The sequence below is a fragment of the Rhipicephalus sanguineus genome, chromosome 9 (genome assembly GCF_013339695.2).
Source record: "Rhipicephalus sanguineus isolate Rsan-2018 chromosome 9, BIME_Rsan_1.4, whole genome shotgun sequence".
NCBI lineage: Eukaryota > Metazoa > Arthropoda > Arachnida > Ixodida > Ixodidae > Rhipicephalus > Rhipicephalus sanguineus.
Window position 1 is genome coordinate 26896347 of NC_051184.2, and position 23751 is coordinate 26920097.

Sequence of the window (23751 nt, forward strand, 5' to 3'; positions counted from 1 at the left end):
GAATGAAGCTTTGTTATCCCTTTCCAAGATGACATGGAACAGGAGCAAGGGCATAGCCAGAATTTTTTTTCGGGGAGGGGGGGGGGGCGAGGGTTCAACCAATTTTTATGCATGTTTTTGCGCGCGTTTGTATGTGTGTATGTATGTTATATACATGCAAGTGTGAAAATATACGGAGGGGGAGGGGTGTACCCCGCAAACCACATGTGTGTGATCTGGCGACTTGGGGGAGTTGACTTGGGGGGTTGACTTGTGGACTGGTGGGTTGTACAACCCCCCCCCCCCCCCCAATTACATGTGTGGCATTCTCAGCCTACATTTGTTTTCGTCGCGCGGTCACGCACGCGAAACGGGCGTTAAGTTCACTTAATGCCGTTATATGGAAATGACGCTACATTCGCACTGTGAGAGACGCAATACATTCTTCCGCCGTCGCAGTACGGCCGTTTTTGCTGTGACAGTACGCTTTGTAAGACCGAAAGTACACGTCTCAGCGGCCGGGTAAATCATATATGTAACGCAGGAGACATGATGGCTGTACGAAGATTCGTGTTTATTAAACACTTCGTCCTCCTCTCTGACGGCAACCGAAGTTGTCATGAGAGCTGGAAACGCGTTACTGGCGCTATGTTTTGGACATGAACCCGATGTAACGAAATAAATAATAAATAAATAAATAAATAAATAAATAAATAAATAAATAAATAAATAGAGCTGGGCAGGTAGTTGACACTCAATGTCAGACTACCTCCCCTTATTACTGTGCGCTCTAAGAAAAGGTGTCCTTTGACTTTTTTTTTTTTTCTGGGAAGGTCTTGGGATGTAGAACTCGCTTTAAAGAGACACGGTCACTCTCCTTTGGAGTGTCGTGCGTCCCACGACTGTTTTAAAGAGAGTCCACGTGCCTCTCTAAAAAGAGTTATACATGTGAGAGTCACACGTGTGGCAAAAAAAAAAAAAAGAGTCAAAGGACACCATTTTTCTTAAAGTGTAGGGTCAATAAACGTTTTTTTTTTTTTTTTTTGTTTACCTTCTTCGTCTATCGATCGGTTTGCATCGCAGCTCAACGGTTGCATTAGATAAATCAACGAAAGTAGGACGTAACCTAGAAAGTTTCGGAAATTCCCTTATTTTGCCGAAACGACCAAAATGCGAGGAAACAATCCGGAATTCCAGTCGAAATACGGAACTAGAGCAGGGTAGTCGATTGAAGAGCCCCATTTTCGTTTAATACAGCCGTATGAAGCCAACAGATACCGAAGCCAAGGAAAGCATATCGGCGTTGTTTGTAGTTTGAATAGAAATGGTACTAAAGGGCATAGGCGTGCGCACGCGGGGGTAGCCCCCCCCCCCTCCCCCTAACCATCCAAAGGGGGGCGCCAATTCTTCTCCCTGCCTTTGCTTAGTCTCATGGGCGTGCGCAAGGGGGGGGGGGGGGGGGGCAGGGGGGCGGCCGCCCCCCTTAGTCACCTAAGAAGAGGGGCGCGCTATGAACCTTCGCCCCCCACCCTAAAGGGGAACCCTGCGCACGCCTATGCTTAGTGTTACCTTTCACGTCATTGTTCAATATTCGCAGGGTTATCGTTAGGCATGTTTTTTTACGATAATGGCGACCACGGACCCCTGATGTATTATGAGAACTGTTTGCTTGCTTCCTAACCTTACCCCGAGAAAGCCGGGGACCAATGGTAGGCCGTTCTGAGAAGCACGTCATCGCTTCATTTTCATTTTTGCATCCATTGCGGACCTTGTATTCTTTCGGATGCGACCAACGAAAGGCGGAGGGGGGGGGGGGGGGGGGTTATGAGACAAAAAGAAATTGAAGTGCACGAAAAAGCAACTCGCCGCTGGTAGCGGACCGAACCCGTAACCACCTCAGCGTTCGAGAAGCGTGGACCTAATTTTCTCAATAATAGCGAAGAAACCTTTTCCTATCCAAACTGATTAGAACAGATTTTCGAATGACTCATTGAACGGTATCGACTACATCTCTCTATTCTTTCCTCCTCTCCCTTCACTGTACGCGAAACGATATCGATCGTTCCTCCGGGTCCATGTCGTAGCGTCGAGGGTGGAGTTACAAACTTCCCTCTCAGCGCCCGTGTTTCTTAAGCGTCCAAGGTCACTCGTAACATCTGAAACGACGCCAGCAGCATTCCCCGTGTTTCTTTCGGTGTGATCGTGGTGCAACCTTGACCTCGTCGCGCGCGCGCGCTTCTTCCATTATTACGTTCAATTAAAGGAAAGAGTGTATCCGACAAAAAAAAGAAAGAAAGAAAGGAAGGAAAATAACATTAGAGATGTGTCCGAGGCATCGCCTCGTCGCGGTCCAGAACGCAGGTTTGTCGTCGCCACAGCGCTATGAGGAAGCTCAAGCGAGCGCTCGTGTCTCCAAGGAGCAGATACAGCAGCAGCAGCCGATCACCTCTCTCAGGTTCGAGCCTCATGTTCTTCAAGCAAAGGCTTGTTACGAGTTGCACATTTCGGCGGTGATGGCGGCATCGCACATATACGAGTAAAAACCGACAGTGTAGACAGATGCGGCCCTCGAGGCTGCAACGCTCACATGTGTATTTTTGTATGTGACATTTTCTTTTCGAATAATTCATGCTCTTTCGATCGTGGACTCTCGGCAATCAGCCGTTTCTGATATTGAAATTTGATCATTTATCGATGCCACTGGTCAGTTCACGTTGCCACATTTCATTGTTGTCTGGATATGAACGCGTGATCGTTTTCGTTGCCTGCATGTAGCAACTGAAGTGTTACGCTGCTAAGCACGTGGATTACGGTCCAATTCCCGGCACGGAGGAAGTAAACCGTTAGGAGGGAGCATTGCGCAGTGCATTAGAAACAAAGAAGAGTAATAAGTCAGGCATGCACGCGCGAAGCCCCGCTTGCCTCCATATTCCGGATAGGGTAAGGGGCTCCTGAGTTTTTCAACCTCTCCTAACCTGTTGTCGCGATTTCGCGACGTGCAAATCGCGACGTGCCGAAGTAAGTATATATACTCGCGGACCGGTTTTCTTGGCAATGAAGGGAAGGCTGCGGGGGCGGAGCTACTGGACATGTTACTGCTCCGCGAAGTAGTCGGTGGCACTGGGAGTCGAACCCAGCACCTCCCGCATTGGAAGACGAACGCTCTAACCAGTCGACCACCGCTGCGGTGTGCCGAATGTAAGCTCCCGAATCCAAGCGGAATGCTCAGGAGAGAGAAATCTTAAAAGGGACACTAATAGTGAAATGCCAAAATAAGTCTATGCTGATAAATCTTTTCTTCGAGAACTCGGTTGACGTTATAATATCCTAATATTGACATCGTAGATCCGTTTATAGATGATAAAGTGAAGGTCAGGATTTCATTCTTGAATTTCGCGCGAAAATCTCAGCCTTGAATGTCACCGTGACGTCACAAATTCAGAGCCCTCCCCCACCCTTTCCTTTTTTGTTGTTGGTAGTTTGACCGCGTTGGTTCAACACGATTTCCTGAAATTTGCAGTGCCAAGCCCCTAGTTCCCTCAGACTAATGCACTGTTCTAATGGAGCAACGGAATGGATACAGGGGTGTTCTAACGTTCAGACGTTCAACATCCGCACAGTGTTTTTTAGTTGGGAAATGCAGATTTCGACGCCAGCTCTGTCACAAACTTCTCCACAACGTAGGAAGTGTCGTATACACGACAGAGTTTTGGCACAGAGCGAGACGAGACAGAGCACATTTAATCATAAATATAGTTTATGTATACACCAATAAGTTGACAAATACCCGTGAAATGTATCACACTTTTTCAACGTACATTTGGCAGTGATGCATGCGTAGTTTATGCGGTAGAAACAAGACGCCAATGGCGCCAACAGGATAATCTGCAGTCACGCTTCACCCGGGAAATTATTTAAACGCTTAAACCTCGAGCGGAGTAGCCGGTAGCGAGTATGTCGTGTAGTGCACATACAGACGTTCGACGTGTCACGGGTAGAGATAAGCGATAAATGGAGGTCAGTCACTTCAGCTTACAGACAAGCCACTTCACGCCGACAGGCGAAGCGACCACCATGTGGAACGCGAACTTTCTGAACCCGATCGAATTTGAAAAACTCTCGCGTTTGCCTTTATTCCTTCGAGATGGCGCCAACTGTCTCAATCCGCCTGTAGCGTCGGCTTCTGCGCAACTTCGTGTCGCTATGCGGAAAGCACGCCGTAGCATTATCAGCGGGCCCTTCAATTCTTTGAGTCTTATGTGTTAACATTCCATCTCCATTTCGTCCCTCACTCCCTGTCCTTATTCTCGACTCCCTCATCCACTGCTCACCGCCATTCAGGGGTCAGCTAATAACAACTGCTGGGGTTTTTTACGCACCAAACCCACGATGTGATTACGCGGGACGCCGTAGTGGAGGGCTTCGGAAACTTTTAACCACCTGGGGTTCTTTAACGCGCACCTAAATCTAAGCACACGGGCCTCTAGCACTTTGCCTCCATCTAAATGCGGCAAACCCGGCCGGGATTCGATCTCACGACCTTCGGGTCAGTACTCAACCTCCATAACCACTAGACCAACACGGCGGGCAGCGGTCAGGTAGTCACGTTAGTACGGTCACCAGTAAAAATATTTCCTTCTCCTGAATTCCATTTGCATATATTTTCCCAAATAAACATCCACTTACTGCTACATCTTGTGCCAGAAAACTCGTAGGCTGCGTTACAGAGCGTCTATTGATTGGTAACAGGGCCTTAACGTTCCAAAATGGCAACCGGCAGCTATAAGGTATGACGTAGTAAAGTGATCCTAGTTAATTTTGATACGCCTACGCTTTTTAATGGGTAATGAGGTTTTTAGCGCAAGAAAGAAACGACACGTGCAAATGCAAGAAGCGACACACAAAGGCGCTAACTCGCAAATGTTTATCTTGAAACAGGAAACCATATGGTTCGCATCGAGATTGTTCGTATCAGCAGGGAATCAGTTAACCCGCGAAATCGTCGAGGCTGAATCGATTGACAAGCTGGGGTGGTAACTGTATTTCCAAGCCGTCGATTGCCCTCTCCCGTAAAGAGTTAGCCTATCTATGTAAAGATAGTTGAGCTCTTCAAAACTGCGCAAGTGATGATTCACTCTAACAAAAAGAGGGTGTCATTTCACTATGTTTTGCTACACGTGTGACTTTCATATGTATAGCTCTCTTTAGAGAGTCACGTTGACTGTCTCTGGGAGAGTCGTGGGATGTATAACTCTCTTTAAAAGGACATGCTGACTCTATTTTGGAAAGTTGTGCGTCCCACGACTCTCCTAAAGAGAGTCAAAGTGACCCACTAAAGATAGTTCATAAGTAGTAGTCATAAGGAGTACATAAGTAGTCATAAGGAGTACATAAGTAGTACTTATTGCTCTATTGTAAAATTAGATAGCCAGCACCACAACCACAATTGATATTGCACCGACATTACGCCTGCATAGGCTGTTTTTACAAACCAGTTTATAGACCTGGAGTGGCTCTGTGGTAAAATACGTGATTGCCACGCAGAATGCTTGCGTTCGATTCCTGTTGGGATCCTAATTTTTATCCTTTCCATTCGTCGGGTCAACGCTGCCAATGTCGGTTTTCTTAACGCTCTCGCATTTAAATTACCAACGGCTGTTCTCGCCATTCCTGGGTAGATATAAACTGTCAATCACCTGTGGCGCATACCCGTACACCGCGGCCCGTGGTATACGCGTTCTGGAGGAAAGGGTTTGTCGACGTACGCAACAGGACTTTCACGTTATTCATGTCGTGACCAGAGAGTCATATTCGTCAAATCCGCTACCCTACCATGCCAATTTTGGTGACACTAAGTTAGAGAGGTGATTACGAGAGTACCCAGACGTAGGCGGATAGAAGATAGATAGAAGATAATAGATAGATAGATAGATAGATAGATAGATAGCTAGATAGATAGATAGATAGATAGATAGATAGCTAGATAGATAGATTAGATAGATAGATAGATAGATAGATAGATAGATAGATAGATAGATAGATAGATAGATAGATAGATAGATAGATAGATAGATAGATAGATAGATAGATAGATAGATGATAGATAGATAGATAGATAGATAGATAGATAGATAGATAGATAGATAGATAGATAGATAGATAGATAGATAGATAGATAGATAGATAGATAGATAGATAGATAGATAGATAGATAGATAGATAGATAGATAGATAGATAGAAAAACGCTGGAAGTGCCAAAGGGTCGCTAAGAAATGCTTCGCATTAAAAACCGCACTATGCCATACCAACACGCCCGAAACGATACGTTACTGAGTTTCAATGGTCACTGTAACGAGGGTTTCCGACGTCAGATACCGCAGCCAGAAATCGAACCCACGACCCTCGCAAACAGCACATAATTGCACAGCCACTTTTCCGTCGTCGCGGCGGGTGTTACGAAACGTGTGAAGCCGGGAGGGGCGTAGGGTGCAGCTTTTGTTTGCCGATGGTGAATGGCGCAATCGGCATCCTTTCTTCATGTACTCCTTCTTTTGGGAACAAGCCAAAGACTGAGAACTCGCCTGTTGCCATAATTTGCGTCCTATAATCACGCACCTTGTTTATAAAGCGGGCTTGATGGGCTGGGCGCTTTGCCTGCCGTCATACTTGTATCATGCATGTGTTCGCCATGACGCGTCATGTCCGTCGTATTTATTAAGGCGAAAGCCTTAGATTTCTCATCAAACTCGAAAAGTGACCGTCGACATCAAACGAAGTGACACAAAAAAATCATCATACGATGACGTCGCTGCACCAGTGACGTCATAACGTGACGTCATCACAAGACATCGTCGCTTGGTCAAAGGCGGGCCGATCTTGCAGAGGCACTGTAAAACCACGTATAGGTGTAGAAAGCTGCGTAAGCCTGCTGCGCGTGGGTCCATGGTCCAGGAACCTGTGCCTCCGAAAGTGGCCATCCGCGGGTACGGCCAATTTAACGTGCTCCGAAGAACGTCGCGTTCCACTTCTTGGTAACGAGGACGAAAACACAATCCGTGGTTGGGCGGTCTCTTCGCACTTGCGCGAGTTTTGCATCGACAGTTCCTTAATTACTACTAGATGAAGAAATTATAGTCGGGTACAACTTTAGAAGGCAGCGGCATTTCCTCCTCAAAGGCGGATGAACGCAAGCCTGCACCAATGGGCGCGCACTCGGGACTGACGTCATGAGCGGGACGGCCGGTGGCTCCGCCTTCGGAGAACATCGGCGCGTGCATGAGCGGAACTATTTCTTTAGTCGCGGAGGCGATCGGCTGCCGCGCTTCGGTCGTCTGGGCGGGGCCTCTCTTGCCTTCTTAAGTTGTATCCGACTATATTATAGTAAATATAGGGGAACTTCAACGAGGAAGCTGCCGTATGGCCAAATGGGAAGGTAGCCCGTCAATGGGGAACTTCAAAAATTATTCTCTTCCTTAAAACAAAAATTGTAATGATAAAACTTGCCATGTAAGAAGAACTATTTATTTGCTTGCGATTGAGGTATGAAGCTGACTCTTTAATTGGAGCACCACGTGGTGTAAATTGCGTCTCAATGTGACCAAAATGATGAATTTTCTCAAATTTGTAATCTTTTCTCGTAAAATTTGGAAGCACCGGTAGTCTGACAATATTTTTCACGCAAGATATACTTTGTGTGGAGTAAGTAGTCATCACTCAGATATTCATGCAAAGCGCGTTATTACAGTGAAAAAAAAAATGCAAACGTGGAACATTTTGACAAATTTTCTGGAGGCGTACTTGGCAAAAAGATTGCAGTAATATTATTGAGCTTCCAACACCTTAAACAACCAACTGTGGTATTGAATCAGTAAGCGATACTTTCAGAATAATTTTTTTTTCAGACAAACAACACTCCCGACGATATTCTGCAAAATTCGGAAGGCTCCCACGTGACCAGAATTTGTTTCTCTCCGAAATATTCTACCGACTCACTGTTTTGAATGCAAGAATCAGCACAATTTTCGTTTTCTAGTACGTTTGAGATGATCGACAAAATGGCTGGGACGTTTGGCGTGGAATGACCTAGAACTGTTCACTTCTCTTACTCCCGGAAAGCCAGGGACCAAAGGCAGGCCATTGTGGGAACCACGTCGTCGCTTAATTTTCGGTTTTTTTTTTTCATTGTGAAATATCTCTTTAGGACTCTCACCAACAGATGGGGGGGCTGTAATGACTCCCCCCCCCCCTCTATTGGGGGACCCTGCGCCCTCCCGTGATTGTGCTCTTTAAGGGTATTGAAGCACCCCTGTCTGCAGTCATCGTTTCCCACGCTATTTACTCGTCGTAGCAGAAAACATGTAACGCAGGCTTCTTCGCCAGACGCCCGCGCAACACGTTCGCGGGTTTTGGCCCTCTCGGTGCTACTGAGCTCGGCTCGGATACGGCTTCGTAATCTGGACAATCCCCGTGCCGTCCCGCTGGCGCAGTACGCGAACTCCGACGCCGCCTCTATGTTTTCTCGACATTCGCTCTAGAAAGCGGATAATCGATGTTCTCACTAGAGTGTATAGCGCTGTGGGGAGAGGACTGACGCTTATATCTGCAACACTTAAGGGAGCACGGCTCAAGCCCGTATTAAGAAACCAACCTTATCCTTATCTGTCGATTTCCTTATCGTTATTGTGCCCATGACGCACGTTAAGTGCATAAAAAACAGAAAGCAGGGCAAGAGACAACCGAGGTTGGTTTGTGAATGCTGACATCATGTTTGTTATGAAGCTTGTTAAACGCTACAGAAAAAAAAAAATCACGCAACATAATAATATCACGCGAGCGTCGACCCAAGGATACGGTAGTTTCTAACATCGGCGAGATGAAACGAGGTTGGCGATACGACGATCAGCGTCACAGCGGATTTCTGAACACACGATCGCACAGATCATGCTGATATTGTGCACGCATCTCTAAGCAAACAGCGCAGCAGACGGCGCCCGTGCTAGTGTGTGCTCTCTGCGCATGCGCATTATGTAGGAAATCTCGTCACAGGCGCTACCAAATCCAGGGGTAATAATATCTGGGGTTTAACGTCCCAAAACCACGCCGTAGTGGAGGGCTCCGGAAATTTCGACCACCTGGGGTTCTTTAACGTGCACCTAAATATAAGTACACGGGCCTCAAACATTTTCGCCTCCATCGAAAATGCAGCCGCCGCGGCCGGGATTCGATCCCGCGACCTTCGGGTCAGCAGTCGAGCGCCATAACCACTAGACCACCGTGGCGGGTCAAATCCAGGGGTCAAAGTTCGAGCGATATTTAAAAAATGCAAGGGTGTATGTCGCCACAAAAATTGAATCGGTCGTTTTGGAATTCCCTCTACAACGCAACGAAACGAACTTGGCCTGAAGCGGCGAACTTGGCCTTTTTTCATAATTGATCTTAGTTAGTTAACCACTTGGGCGCAGCATGAAAAATACCCTAACGAGCGCCACATGACGGCAAACCATATGTATGTTGGTTCCATTCGGTGGCGGTTAACGACTTTTTAACAAAAAAAAACATTTCGTTCTAGTTATGTGAAACATCCTGTATATACTCTTGTACAAGCTCCAAGGGTTGGTTTTCATCCCGAGCTCTTTCTCTTTCGGTGGGCTATTAATCATTATCACTGTCTTCAGCACATTCATTTTAGGTTTAGGTTTAAGTAAATAATCATTTTTGCAATTAATCGCCGTCATCGCTGAGGTGCACATGTCGTCTACGAATCTTATAAGTTGCTCAGATACGCTCCGTTAATCTTTATTCCTTTTTGTCGCCGCATTCCGGTCGTTTAAACATTTCTTCTAGGCATGCGGTGAACAGCATTAGAGAGATGGTATACCTCCTTGTCTGACGCTTTTCTCGATCGCGATTTTGTGTGTGGTGTGTGTGTGTGTGTGTGTGTGTGGTGTGTGTGTGTGTGGTGTGTGTGTGTGGTGTGTGTGGTGTGTGTGTGTGTGTGTGTGTGTGTTGTGTGTGTGTGTGTGTGTTGTGTGTGTGTGTGTGTGTGTGTGTGTGTGTGTGTGTGTGTGTGTGTGTGTGTGTGTGTGTGTGTGTGTGTGTGTGTGTGTGTGTGTGTGTGTGTGGAAGGGGCGGAGGGGGAAAGAAGCAAGGCAGCTGCGGATTGTAAACCTGCAAGTAGGCTAATTTTCCGTTCTATTAATTACCCCGGCTTAGCCTCTGTCGACTAGGCCAGTTTTTCGTTCCATTAACCTCTGATAGCGAGAAGTACAGTGGGGATGGAAAGAAACGCGAACAGTGCAGCACCTACATTCTCTACTGCTTCGCATTTATTTTCAAGCGGTTGTAGCCTTGATGGTAATAAAAGCCACTAGAGTCATCCGTGATGCAATCAAGAACCATTCTAGCTCTTTATCGCCACCAAGGTGCGTGCGTGATGAAAACAGCGCGCCGCGTTGTTCGCGTTTCTTTCCATCCCGCCTGTACGTACTGTTATAAAGGTAGCATTAGTACGCAATTATCAAAATATTGGTACCTAATTATGTGCTCTATACCACGTTTGACGAGATCGCTGTCCTCTTGTAGATTTTATAGCGCAACTAAGAGAAGGGACACAAGAAAGATACACACGCAACAGAGCGCAATGTTGTGTGCGTGTCTTTATTGTGTCCCGTCGATTAGTTGCGCTATACAATCTACAGTGATGCTATGTGCCAGCACGTCCAGTCTTCAACCTTAACAAGTTGTCCTACAGCTATGCGTGATGTTTCCCGCTAAATTATAATTAGCACAACTAGTCGTGACGAACGTCAAAGTTGAAAAGTCAATGTCTATGACGCTCGTTCTTTGAATTTATAACCGTTGGGCCTATGTACCTTCTAAATTCACGCTGCTGGTAGAAATTGTGCTTGCGGAGTTAGCGCGCTGCGTTTACGCAGAAATGTGTAAATTTGAATTCCTTAACAACGTCCAGTCATAGTTCACGGCAGAGAGCCGAAACGTCTCGTCCTGTTCAGGAGATGATTTATTACTACCGTTTAATACCAGTCGACTCAATTATATTGCTTATCTTAATTAGCACACCATGTTATACCTTTTTGTCACAGCAAAGGCAACGTTCGGTTCGCGCGCAAAGTTATAAGATGAGCATCAGACGTTATCTGTTAATTAATGCGTGCCAATCTCTACCGCCACCTCTCGGTCTCTGGTGGTGTGGATGTTCTTCCGCAGCGCCTATATTTTATATCTGTTCTCTCTTTCAGTTAAATATATTTACCATGCAAATCAATCCACTCAGTTATACAGCGTCGAGGGCGCGTGGCCTCGGTGTCAACATCGTATAAAGGAGCCGGCAAAAGCGAAACTCTTTCTGGCGAGCGTTAGTGTACGAGGCTCTTCCGTTCTGCGCGACAGCGTCGCGACGTCGTCCTTTTCCGAAAATAAGAAAAAGAAGAGAGAAGTGCGCTTCTAAACATGGAACCACAACAAAACCAAACGCTAACAACCGCCAGGAAAGCGAGCCAAAATTTGTTTCCCTCGTCCAACGACTAACTTCCTCGGTAGCTGCGCGTTCCGCCGCCGACGACGAAGACATCCGCACGCACGCACACATGCACACACATCCGCGCATACACTCCCTAGCTTTGGCCTTGGCGTCGTCTCTGTCGACCAGTCGGGATGGCGCCGACGTCGCTTTGGGCCGAGTACTTCTTTCTCTTTCATTCATCTCTTCCTCTCTCGTCCGCGACCGCTCCCTTTTACGTTCTGTCCTCCTTCGGACTGCACTCGTTCGGCCACCCCTCATGCTATACCCCACTGAACTCTTCTTCAAATCAACTCTTATCTTTCTCCGCAAAGGCTTGCTCTTCCGTCGCTCGGCCCGCTTTTAAAAGGACACTATTTTGTTGCTAGACCTTTCATCGGCGCCCCCCTCAATCTCTCGCCAACGTCGATCTGGATCGTCGTCATCGAAAACAGCTGGGTCCTCTCCCTCCCCTTCACACGCTCTCCCCCTTTCCTACACGTGAGAAAGAGCGGTTTCTCTCATCTGTGTGTTGTGGACGCGAGAGAGCTGTTCTTCCCCTCTCCACAACCCATAACGTTCATCCTTCTCTCTCTCTCTGTTCGTCTCTCGTTGCACCACGCGGCCGCGAGATGGCGCCACGTTTGGTCCCGTTTCTCTTACGTCTGTTAACTTTTTTTGCGCTTATTCTCTCTCTCGCTGCTACCCCCACAACCGACGCGCGCGCGACTACTGCGCTGTTGGCCCGCATTTCGAGTGAGCGCGCTACTTCGGACTAGTGCCGTTTTCGCGTCACACGGTAAGCTAAAACCGGCACGGCGACGGTAAGCTCCATAGAGGCGCGTTAGCGTCGCCGCCGACACCTCCGGTTCCGAGCGTCGAAACAGGATAAGAAGAAAAAAAAAAAAAGGAAAGATCTTCCTTGAGAGAGAATGCGTCCCTCCGACTTTATCGCGAGCCAGCGTGCTCTTGCGATCGTCCGGGTGTGTGTGTGAGTGCGTGGAATCTCTACTCGGACATCTCAGTGGGCAGGCGTAGTTCTCGCAAAAGCATCGCCTGTCGCTTTGTGGTCACTGAGTGCCGTCGGCGAAGGACTATCGTCGCCAAGTTTGTCTCCCACAGCTGGTGGCCCGTACTCGTCGGACACTCTTCTCCAAAAACGGATCGCGATCTCCGAGGAAGATGTTGAATTGGTTCCGCGAGGGACCGTCCGAACTTGAAGCAGGTACGATGCTATATGTGTGCTTTTGCGGCTGCCTTTACTGCAAATACCTGCGAGATTCTCAATTTCTATGCATGCGCCGTTTGCTGCCAGACATGCCTGCTGACGCGCGTGCCGTGTTGTTGCCACCTGCCACTCCCACCACCAGATGTATATATCCGTATGGCTGGGAGAGGGTGCGTGCGCCGTTCGCGTGTTTCGATGAGACGCGGTGGAACACGTGGTAACGCGTTTACGCAACACGCCTATCCAACCTCTGCACCCCTCCCTCCCTCCCTTCTTCTCTCAGCTGGCCTGGTGTTTCAGATGGTGCGTGCGCTTCTTTCTTTCGCGCACTACGTAACCCGGGGACGGCGCTGAGGACAAGAGGCGAGCGACTGCTTAAAAGTGCATCTGGGCGGCTCTTTGCGGAAGTTTTGCAACAGTGGGTGCGGGGTCGATTCCCCTCGTTCGCCGAAGTGACGTCGCTGCTACCGTATTTCTTGTTCTCGAGATATGGCTCGGTGCATCTCTCATACCCACGCTTCCGTTCAGGAACTTGCTCGAGCTACTGCTGTGCATAACGGGGTTTGCCCCGTTTCCTGAAACTGCGAAACGCGGAATCTATGTAGTGCATGACTGAGCGGCTGCATCAGCGGCGTATCTGGGGGGACGGGGTTGGTTTGCGCGGCTCAAACACTCCCAGCAATTTTCACATTCTGTATACGAGCGCGTCGGAACACCCCCCCCCCCCTCCACCTTTCTGAAAAAGTTTTTGGCTATGCCCCCGATTTGCATAACCGTAACAATAAGAGCTGCTAGCGTAAGTCTCTTGTGTTCACCACTATAGCGATCTGGTTCAGTTATGTTTTATTATTACTTTTTAAATTTCTGGCTTCGCTGGTGTCTTTTTACTTCGAGATGCTCAGCGCTCAGACTCCGGGAGGAAGCGAGGGATCTGCCAAAATAAAAAAATAAAACCGTGGGAGGGGGGTGGGGGTTGTTTGTTGATCAGCAATACATACCACATGCCCACTGCTTTCTTTCTTTATTGAAAGCTGTATCAGAAGGCGACACTGCAACTCTTTGCTGTTGCAATGGTGACAGACGTGACTGAAGGCCTATCGAAACGATGAAACAAGGCTGTCGTTCACGTTCGTTGAAAATAAGAAATGAAAGACTGATGCGTCCGTTCGGTAACAAATAACTGTTTAATTATAACACGAAAAAACGCGGCGCGAATACACAATGAGTTGAATGCTTCTTCTCGGCACGGAGGGCGATTTGCGACTGCCCGTCACCGCGTCGTCTTCGTCTTCCCTTCTCTCCCGGTGGTCACAGCGCTGTCCGGTGCCCTCGTTCTCTTCACCCGCAGCTGCCCGGCGGTGTCAGGTTACAGCCAGGGGGGCGCGTTCCGAGCTCGCCCGAGAGGCCGTAAAAGGGACCTTTTTCTCCGGGCTGGGGACCGTATACAAACATTCTGCCCTCTTCTGCCTCTTCTCGGAATTTCGTTTTCAACACATTCCCCCCCGAAATGACGCCGTCATTTGCCTTTAGCTATACAGCTCAACCGGGTGCAGTAGTTGAACGGGTCGTCGAAGCACTGTTCCTCCGGGCATTCGTACATGGCACGACCTAATCTTGCCGTCGCGGCCAGGAAATGTTGATTCAACGGCTCCCATCTTCCACATCTGCCTTGGCAGCATCGATTCACTCAGCAGTACCAAGTCGCCAGCTTTCAGCTCCCTTGGCGTTTTTCCTTTTAGCTGATAGCTCCGTAGCTCTTTCAAGTATTCATTTGTCCATCTTTTCCAGAACTGGTTCAGCAGTTTACCTCGATTGGACAAAATCTCTTGAAAGTGGGAAGAGGAAAGGGTTGCGATCTCCTGGCGTTGTAGATTAGGCAGCGACGTCAGCCGTCTTCCCGTCAAAAATAGGGCTGGACAAAGCGGTTCTGGCTCGTTGGGTTCGGTATAGACATGTGTTAGGGGGCGCGAATTTAACATGGCCTCCACTTCACTTAGCGTTGTGCTGAGCTCTTCAAATCCGAGACTGCTCGTTCCCAACGTTTTCCTTAGAGCCTGTTTAGTGAGTCCAACCAAGCGCTCATAAAATCCGCCCCACCACGGCGCGCGCTCCACAATGAACTTCCATTGTATGCGAGAGTTGGCGACGAAGTTCTTAACCTCTTCGTTTCTGATAACTGTCCAGAGTGTGGCCAGATCCCTACTTGTCTTCTTGAACGTGAGCGCGTTGTCACTATAAATAGTGCTCGGTAGTCCTCGTCGAGATATGAATCGGCGGAAAGCAAGCAAAAATGCAGCAGCGGACATGTCACTCACCAACTCGAGGTGTATTGCCCGGGTGACACCACATGTGAACAGAGCAATGTACGACTTCGTCGTCGTTGTCCCCTTGACGAGAAGAGGGCCAGCAAAGTCGACACCGGTCACTTCAAAAGGAGAAGCCTGGGTGATGCGATCGCTTGGAAGAGGAGCGGTCACTTGGCTCGCTGGCCTTGAATGGAAACGCTGGCACGTTACGCACGCCTTTAAGGCTCTCTTTACCAGCTGCCTCGCCCCGATCACCCAAAACCGCTCCCTCAGTTGCGTCAGTGTGTCCCGTATTCCTCCGTGCAACACCTGTCGATGACACTGCAAGATGAGAAGCTCGGCCAGGTGGCTCTTCTTGGGTAATACAGCGGGATGCTTCTCGTTGTAGTCTAGTTGGCTACGCTGCAGCCTTCCGTCAACTCTTAAAACTCCATCACTGTCAATCATCAGTGAAACATTTCTCAAAGGTGAGTCAGGTGGAATTCGCGTTCCGTTGGCGACACACGCAACTTCTCTTGGAAATCCCTCTCTCTGTTCACGAAGTATCCAATATTGTTCCGCTTTATTCAGCTCGTCCGATGTGAGGAATCCCAATTCTCGGCCTTGGCGTTTCGTTCTTGCGATGAACCGAAAAATCCACGCTGTCACTCTGATCAGCTTTGAGAGTTTACCGTATTGTTTCAGGTCAATTATGGCCGAACTAGCAGGTGGCGATGTCGTAGCCGGCAATGCACTTGTTTCCTTTCGTTGCTCTAGCTCAGCTTCGTTAAATGTCGCCTCTGGAATCAATCGGGGCCAATCCATCTCTCCCTGGCAAATCCATGGCGCTCCGTTCCACCAGAGCTCGTTTGTCGCCAGCTGCGCAGCTGGTATTCCGCGTGTCAGAAGATCCGCTGGGTTTTCTTTTCCGGGGCAATGTCTCCATGCGAACCCGCCCGTGAGATGCTGAATTTCAGTGACGCGGTTGCGCACGAACTGCTGCCAGCGGTCGGCATTTCCCAGGATCCAATGGAGCGCGATTGTTGAATCCGTCCACAGGCAGATGTTCGGGGGCTGCTCTTCGAGGGTATCCAAAATGTAGCGACATAATCGAGCCGCAAGCAGGCATGCCATTAGTTCCAATCTCGCCAGAGTAATTTCCTTGACTGGCGCAACCCTTGATTTGCTCATCAGTATGGTCGAACTTGTCCCGTTGTCACCCTTCAGAGTGAGGTAGGCGACCGCTCCGTATGCCACTGGACTTGCATCGGCGAAAATGTGAAGGCAGGTCGTCATCCCTCCGTTCGTTTGTGACCCGTAATACCGGGGTACTTGAACATCGTGCAGATGAAGGATTCCGTCTAGCCACTCTCTCCAGGCTGCCGCGATGTCGTCAGGTAGAATGTCGTCCCAGTCGATATTTCTGCGCCACAGCTGTTGAAAGAGGACTTCGGCGCGTACGATAAAGGGAGACAGCCACCCCAGTGGGTCATATATCCGCGCCGTTGTTTGCAGCATGGACCTTTTTGTGGGGTGTTCGACATCCTGAATGCGATCCGTGCACGGAGAGAACGTTAAGCGGTCAGCACATGGATCCCACGTCAGTCCCAAAACCTTCAGCACTCCCGACAAATAGCCGAGATGTATGGCGCCACGGGAGTCTCTCTCGAATTGCTGGCGTAGCGTTTCGCTGTTAGATGACCATTTGTGCAGTTTCATTTCCGCAGCTTCAAATATTTCGGTTGCCTCGTTGTACAGCCTCAATGCTGCTTCTTCGCTTTCAGCCCCCGTTAGCAAGTCGTCCACGTAAAGACTGTTCTTGAGCCGACTTGCGGTTTGAGGGTATTGCTCTTCGCATTTCCTCAAGTGGTGTTGGAGCGTTGCGGAGAGCAGAAATGGGCTAGCCGTCGTTCCGAAAGGAACCCGAGTCATGCGCCAAGTTGCAATCGGTGGGAGTGGTTCGCCAGGTTTAGGTGTTACCTGAAACCACAAAAAACGCAACGCATCTCGGTCCGCAGGTCTCACACCAACCTGCAAAAACGCTTGTTCGATGTCAGCAACCAGCGCCACTCGGTGTCGGCGAAAGTTGAGGAGTAAACCGACTAAATCTGCTGTCAAGTTCGGTCCACTCTCCAAGTTGTCGTTGAGTGACTTTGCTGAGTTACCGTGTGAAGAGGCATCGAAAACCACTCGAAGCTTATGGGAGTCGCGTATCACCGCCTGGTGTGGCATATAATAGAGAGTGTCGGCTTCACTGATGCTGTCATCTACGAGTTCCGCTATCCCCAGTTGATCGTAGTGTCTGATCACTGAGTCGTAATCTTGACACAAGTCTGGATAGTTTTGAAGGCGCCTTGTCAAGTGATGTAGACGCTTCATGGCGATCTCCTTATTGTGGTGCAGCGATGTTACGGGCTTCCAAGGAAGGGCCACCTCGTAACGACCATCCACTCGCTTGATGGTTTCTTCGAAAAATTCCAGGGTAGGATTTGGTTCTTTCGTTTTCTCGATGTCGTTTACTCCAATAGATTCCAGTGTCCAGAATTTGGTAAGTACGTCAGCCGCATTTCTTTCTATGACAGACGTTCGAAGCGCCACTGTTTGTGTGCACTGGGACGATTCGTTACTCCCCTCCACAGGCCCTTGAATAGTCCAACCGACCACCGTTTCAACAGCCCTCAGTTTTCCTTCAAGCCTAGTGGTGCGGCCAGTTGTGAGCTGCCAAAAGTGATCCGACCCGATTAGCAGCTCGATAGAGTGAGGGTCACCGTCGTTTTTGAAGTCGGCAACTTCGTAACCGAGTGCAGCAAGGCGGTCGGTCCATATTTTCGGTGGTGAAGGGATAATTTGGTCACAAATAATGTCTGTCTCCAGAACATCTATCTCGAATTCCCGTTTATCTCTCGTTTTTAGTTTGACAGACACTCTGTTGAACAGCCTTTCTTTTTGATGACCTCCGAAGAATCCAACTGTCAGCCTTTCGCTGCCGATGAGTTTGCATCCTAATCTCTTTGACGTAGCCGATGTGATGTACGAGCGTTGGCTGCCGCCGTCGAACAATATTCGCACCCGAGCTCTGGAGGTCTCTCCGCAACACCAAGCTTTCGCCGTTTGCAGCAAAACTGACTTCTTTGTGGCGGTTCCGCTGCCTGTGACGGTAGCTTCCAGAGTAATGTGCGCGTTTGCGACGGGGTCGTTCGGTTGTCGTGCGTTCGTTTTTGCATACGTCGGGTCACACATCGTGCTGGCGTGCCTTTTATCGCACTTCGCGCATCGTATGTTAGATCGGCATTCTCGAGCCGGATGGCCTCTCTTCGTGCACCTGAAGCACCTCCCATTAGATTGTAAAAGTGTCTTCTTTTCCGCTATCGTTCTCTTTTCGTCACAGTTCTGTGTTGTGTGGCTGCTAGCGTCACAAAAGAAGCAATTTTCCTGAGTGGCATTTTGGTGCAGCATTGCAGCAGATGGAGCATGCTTTTCTTTTCTTGCGTGCAATGAGGGGCCTTCTTTGGGACTGTATTTCGGCGATTGCTTTACGCCCATGCTTTGTAGGGCAGCCAGGTTTTCACGGCTTTCAACTTCCACTCGGAGAAAGGACAAGAGTCTCGTGAAGGTGTTTACAGTACCTCTGTCTCCTTCCTCCGTGGTTAGCGATGAACCGTCTGTGGTAGCCTGATGATCGTCAGTTGGGCCGCCTGTCTCCACTACGCACTTACGGCTGAAGTCCAACAGGATCTCTTTCGGCATCGCTCGTTGCACGATGGGCAGCAGCATGGAGCTGAAGCTGTCGAGCTTCCGGCCGAGAGTCTCGAGTCCCCTGATATGCGCTGACACAGTGTCGTAGAGACGCCGAAGTCCGCGCACATCGTCTGAAGCGCGCACAGGTGTAACGTCGATGAGCTTCTTCATGTGCTCCTGGATTAGAAGCTCTTCGTTTCCGAAGCGTTTTTTCAGAAGCTGCTTCGCGTCGTTGTAGCACCGGGACGTTGGGGGTAGGCCGGTAAGCACCGCAGCTGCATCGCCTGTGAGAGATGCCCTCAGGTAGTGGAACTTATCCAGTGTGGAAAGTTGATCGTTGTTGTCCACCACCTGTTCGAACAACTCCCAGAAGGGCTGCCACTCATGCCGTCGCCCACTAAACTTGATCAGCTCAAGCCTTGGCAATTTCACGTTCAGCTTTTGTGACGTCGTTGTTTCGATTACGTCACCGCTAACCTGTTGAGCTGATCGAGTCTGGGCAGCTGGAGCTGGAGAGATTTCTTTTGAGCCGCCGTTCCTTTGCTGCTCCAGCCGTGCCAAGCATTGCACGATACGGTCGTTATATTCTATCACTTGCGTGAATTCTTCCTCCAGGTCGTCTTCAGAAACCAAGGCCTCAATCTCGTTGTTGACAGCGTTGAGCTCTGTCCGTATGGATGTCAACCGGGCATGCAGCACTCCTGCTTCGTTCGGTGTGAGGCTAACTTGCCTGCCCTGCTCACATTCGTTGATGAGACGTGTGGCTTGTGCCCGGAGGACCATGCGTTTTTTGCGCCCGCGTTCCATGTTCACAGCATAAACAGTTCGTTGGTAAGCTCACCGGAAGGACGGCATCAGGCGATCATCACAGAGACGTTCCGGCGTGGAATCGTTGGAGCACACTGTAATGTCCACGGCAGGATGAGTCCCGGGTTTCGGCACCAGAAAGTTTGTCGTTCACGTTCGTTGAAAATAAGAAATGAAAGACTGATGCGTCCGTTCGGTAACAAATAACTGTTTAATTATAACACGAAAAAACGCGGCGCGAATACACAATGAGTTGAATGCTTCTTCTCGGCACGGAGGGCGATTTGCGACTGCCCGTCACCGCGTCGTCTTCGTCTTCCCTTCTCTCCCGGTGGTCACAGCGCTGTCCGGTGCCCTCGTTCTCTTCACCCGCAGCTGCCCGGCGGTGTCAGGTTACAGCCAGGGGGGCGCGTTCCGAGCTCGCCCGAGAGGCCGTAAAAGGGACCTTTTTCTCCGGGCTGGGGACCGTATACAAACATTCTGCCCTCTTCTGCCTCTTCTCGGAATTTCGTTTTCAACAAAGGCTAAGGTGGCGTCCGTTTTGTTCGCTTATGGGTTATCATGCAGCGGAGTCGCAGATAGCGGTGCAGGTCACTCGCGACGTATAATGCCGCAGATTAGGTATTTCCACGTGTACGGAAAATGTCTTTTCGGCTGCTATACTTACCTCCTTGCGTCGTTCATGTACGACCGATTTTTTTCGCATTAATGTTAATTCTTTCAGACATTTATCACCGAAGTTGTTCGATCCCGGCCGCGGCGGTCGCATTTCGATGTAATCAAAATGGTAGAAGCCAGCGTACTGTTCAAATTTTCCGGAGCCCTCCACTACGGCGTATCTCATAATTATATCATGGTGTCGGGACGTAAAACCCCAAATATTATTATTATTATCATATTATTATTATACTGTCATCGCCAAACTTATTTGGCTGATATGTCTTGCTAGCTCTCCTCCAGCCATATCTGTTTTCTATAAACTTGAGCCTCAGTCACTCGCAGCTGCGTAAGCCGTTCAACTTTTGCGACCAGCATAATTTTCCTTCGCACTTGTACCGCACGTTCGTTTCGGGTTATTTCCCTGACAGCACGCATCGGTCTCCGCACTCACATGCAGTCGACGTCAAAAGTTTAGAGACCGCTAGATCCCAGAGAACATTAAATTTCTCGGCAATTTGTGACCATATTCGGTCGAACTGTACAGTACTTATTCCAGGCCCATAGCCAGGAATTTTTTTCCGGGGGGGGGGGGGGGGGGGTGAGGGTGAGTGAGGGGCTCACTTGGTGAAAGCCTTGAAAAACACCTATCTTCACTGTTTTTTCCGTAAAACACTCCCTCCATCAGAATTTCGGGGCCACCTGCCCTCCCGGAAATCTCAAGGCCGGAAATCTAAATTCCAGGCTGCCCGCCGTAGCCGCGGGAATATTCAGCTTTTGTCTCGTGGTCCCTAAACTTCTGACACTGACTGCATACACTTGAACTGCTGTTGACAATGGCTTAATGAGAACGCTTCAAGTCCAAGCGGTGTCCCCTACACCGAACTCGCAAAACACAGCCTCCGGCTTCTAGATTAAAATATGCTCACTTTCTCCCATGAGAGGCCGTTCAGACAATGTCGCTCTATCCCAGCTGGTTTCGTTCGTGCTCTAATTGCCGAAGCAAGCACGCGTGGCGCTGTATACTTGACCTACATGAAAATGTTTATATCAAGCATGTATCTTATAATCCAGTGTCGTTCTCCTAATTACGGGCGTCGTGCGTATGGCTATAAATCGTGGCTTCCGAACAAAATAATACCTGTTGACGGTCGCGTTCCAGTTCTTTGTCTGCTTTTCTCTCTTCAAGAGCTGAAGAAAGAAAGAAAGAAAGAAAGAAAGAAAGAAAAAAAGAAAGAAAGAAAGAAATCTGCTGTAGGTCAGAGGACGTTGTTATGGAAGCTTGGCGGCACTCTGTCGCAACGAAATGTCCACACGGCGTGCATGCCTCAGATTCCAGAGATTGTGATCCGCCGCGGCGTTTGTGCTACGGCGCGATAGAATAAGAGAGGACGTCGGATAGCTGGGGCGCTCGGCTCACATACGTGCGGGCTTCGTGGAGGAAAAGACCGTGGACTGCGTTATGTAGCTCCCGCGGCCGACGTGCCATTCGTTCTGCGCGGTCTGTATACAGTCGCACGAACGCGTGACGGAAGTGTTTGCCGCTGCATCTTTGCTTCTCTTTCTTCTGGAAAACGTAAAAAAAAAAAAAATTAGAGAAAAAAATAAAAGGGGGGTCACCGTGAGTGGTTGCTTACTTTTCATTACGCCAACCAGTTCTGTCAAAACCGCGAAGGGAATGTCGGAACGATAGAAACGCGCGCGTTTTATTTTTATTTTTTTACAGCGAGGCTCTCTTAGTCTACCCTGTGCCGTCGTAGTAGTAGTAGTATTAGTAGTAGTAGTAGTAGTAGTAGTAGCAGTAATCATAGGCGCGCACCAGGGGGGGGGGGGGCGGGGGGCAAAGTTTGCCCCATACTTTGACTTAATAGGGAGGGGTGGGGGCTCTGCGATGAACCTTCGCCCCCTCTGAAGGGGAACCCTGCGCACGCCTATGGTAGTGGTAGTATAGCAGTAGTATAGTAAGGCTCGTTCAGACTTGCGACTATAGCACCGTTCGCGCGGCCAAGCTAGCCGCAAATCGACATGGCTGCGTATGGCCGCTTTGGTTGCCAGCGGCGACTGCTTCGGCTCATTCGCTCGCTGCTCCATTTTTTCAGTCGCGCGACTGCAGTCGCGAACGTCTGAACCAACCATACGACGCAGTTAAAACGTGTATCACGGAGTAACTGCGACGCAGTACCTGTATAGAAAATGCGTCACACGGAGGCTGCGGTATCGCGGCTCATCCAGTTTCGCAGTCTAGCCCAGTTTCGACGGTATGCCTCGTGCATAGCGGAACGCATCTCGGTGGCACTGACAAAGCGAGATCCAGCAGTTCTCGCGAGTCGCGAAACCCGATTAAGCGACGTAAGTTGTTTTAAGAATTGCCGCTGCACGGTACAAGGCCACATGCGAGCGCGCTAAATCTTCGCTTAATATTCTACTCAACGTTACGCTCGCGTAGACGCTGCGGAAACCCCCGGCTGTGCATATTAAGTGGTAGTGTAAGAGAACTTTTTTTTTTCTTTTCTATTTGCCGTTATTTTATCCTTCATTTTGTGAAGCAGTGAGCTTCGCTTGGCTAAAAAAAAAGATATATATATATATATATATATATATATATATATATATATATATATATATATATATATATATATATATATATATATATATATATATTCTCGCATATAACCCTCACCAATAAACGCGAAAATGTGCTTAAAAAGTGTGCAAGAAAAGTATAGGAATAGCTTCTTTTTTTTTTCTTTTTGTAGAGTTATAGTTAAGAGTGTGGGTTCTTGCAGGGGCGAATTATATGCAAGAAGATACGGTAATAAAAAAATGGAGACGACTACGTTTGACGCGATCGCATGGGTGGCGGCACTTGTGGGGAAGCTCTCGTTGTATCCGAAGAAAGAGGAGTGAAACTATAGCAAAGGAGAGAGCGGGGTGAAATGAAGCAAGCACGCTTTCCTTTGACCCTACAGTTTAAAGAGTGCTCAACTTTCCGAGTTCACCCTCACCTTGCCACAAAAACTCAAGCTGAATAACAGCAAAAGAAAACGCATGTAAGCCCCGATTCAATGCGTCCGTAGTTAGATCAATAGTTTCAATTATGCGCGTTGTATTCCAGTGACGCCAACAATATTTGACAATGCTTTCTTCGCATGCACGCCTTACTCGGCGCTCAGAAACATCGTATACGGCTCCGTAAGCCCTAACGCTGCCTCCCGTGGCTGTTTGGCTTGGCGCTGCTAAGCACCAGGGTGCTTGTTCGATTCCCAGTCACTTTGGCTGCATTTCGATGAGGGCTAAATTACAAAAACACCCCCGCGGTAGGATTTAGATCGCGTTTAAAACTACCTGGTGACCAAAATTAATCCGCTATACAGAGTAGCCAGCTGGACTGTAAACCTGGATAACCTAGCAGTGTTTTCAAGTGTACAGAGACCCTTATTTATGCAACCCATAAGTGGGGGGGGAGCACGACGCAGCGCCGTTAGGAAAGGGGAAAGAGTGAGAGAAGAGAGCGGAGGGGAGAGGCGACCTTCCCGAG

General features: G+C 48.9%; 1 protein-coding gene across 1 annotated transcript in view; it reads left to right on the forward strand.

Annotated features, from left to right (window-relative positions):
* The first annotated feature begins 2346 nt into the window (after window positions 1-2346).
* LOC119404827 (1-phosphatidylinositol 4,5-bisphosphate phosphodiesterase delta-4-like) overlaps window positions 2347-23751 on the forward strand; it is a 60872-nt gene continuing 39467 nt past the window's right edge. The window contains 1 exon segment of the mRNA XM_049419029.1: window positions 2347-2434. Coding sequence (XP_049274986.1) covers window positions 2362-2434 — 73 coding nt within the window. The 5' untranslated portion in view covers window positions 2347-2361.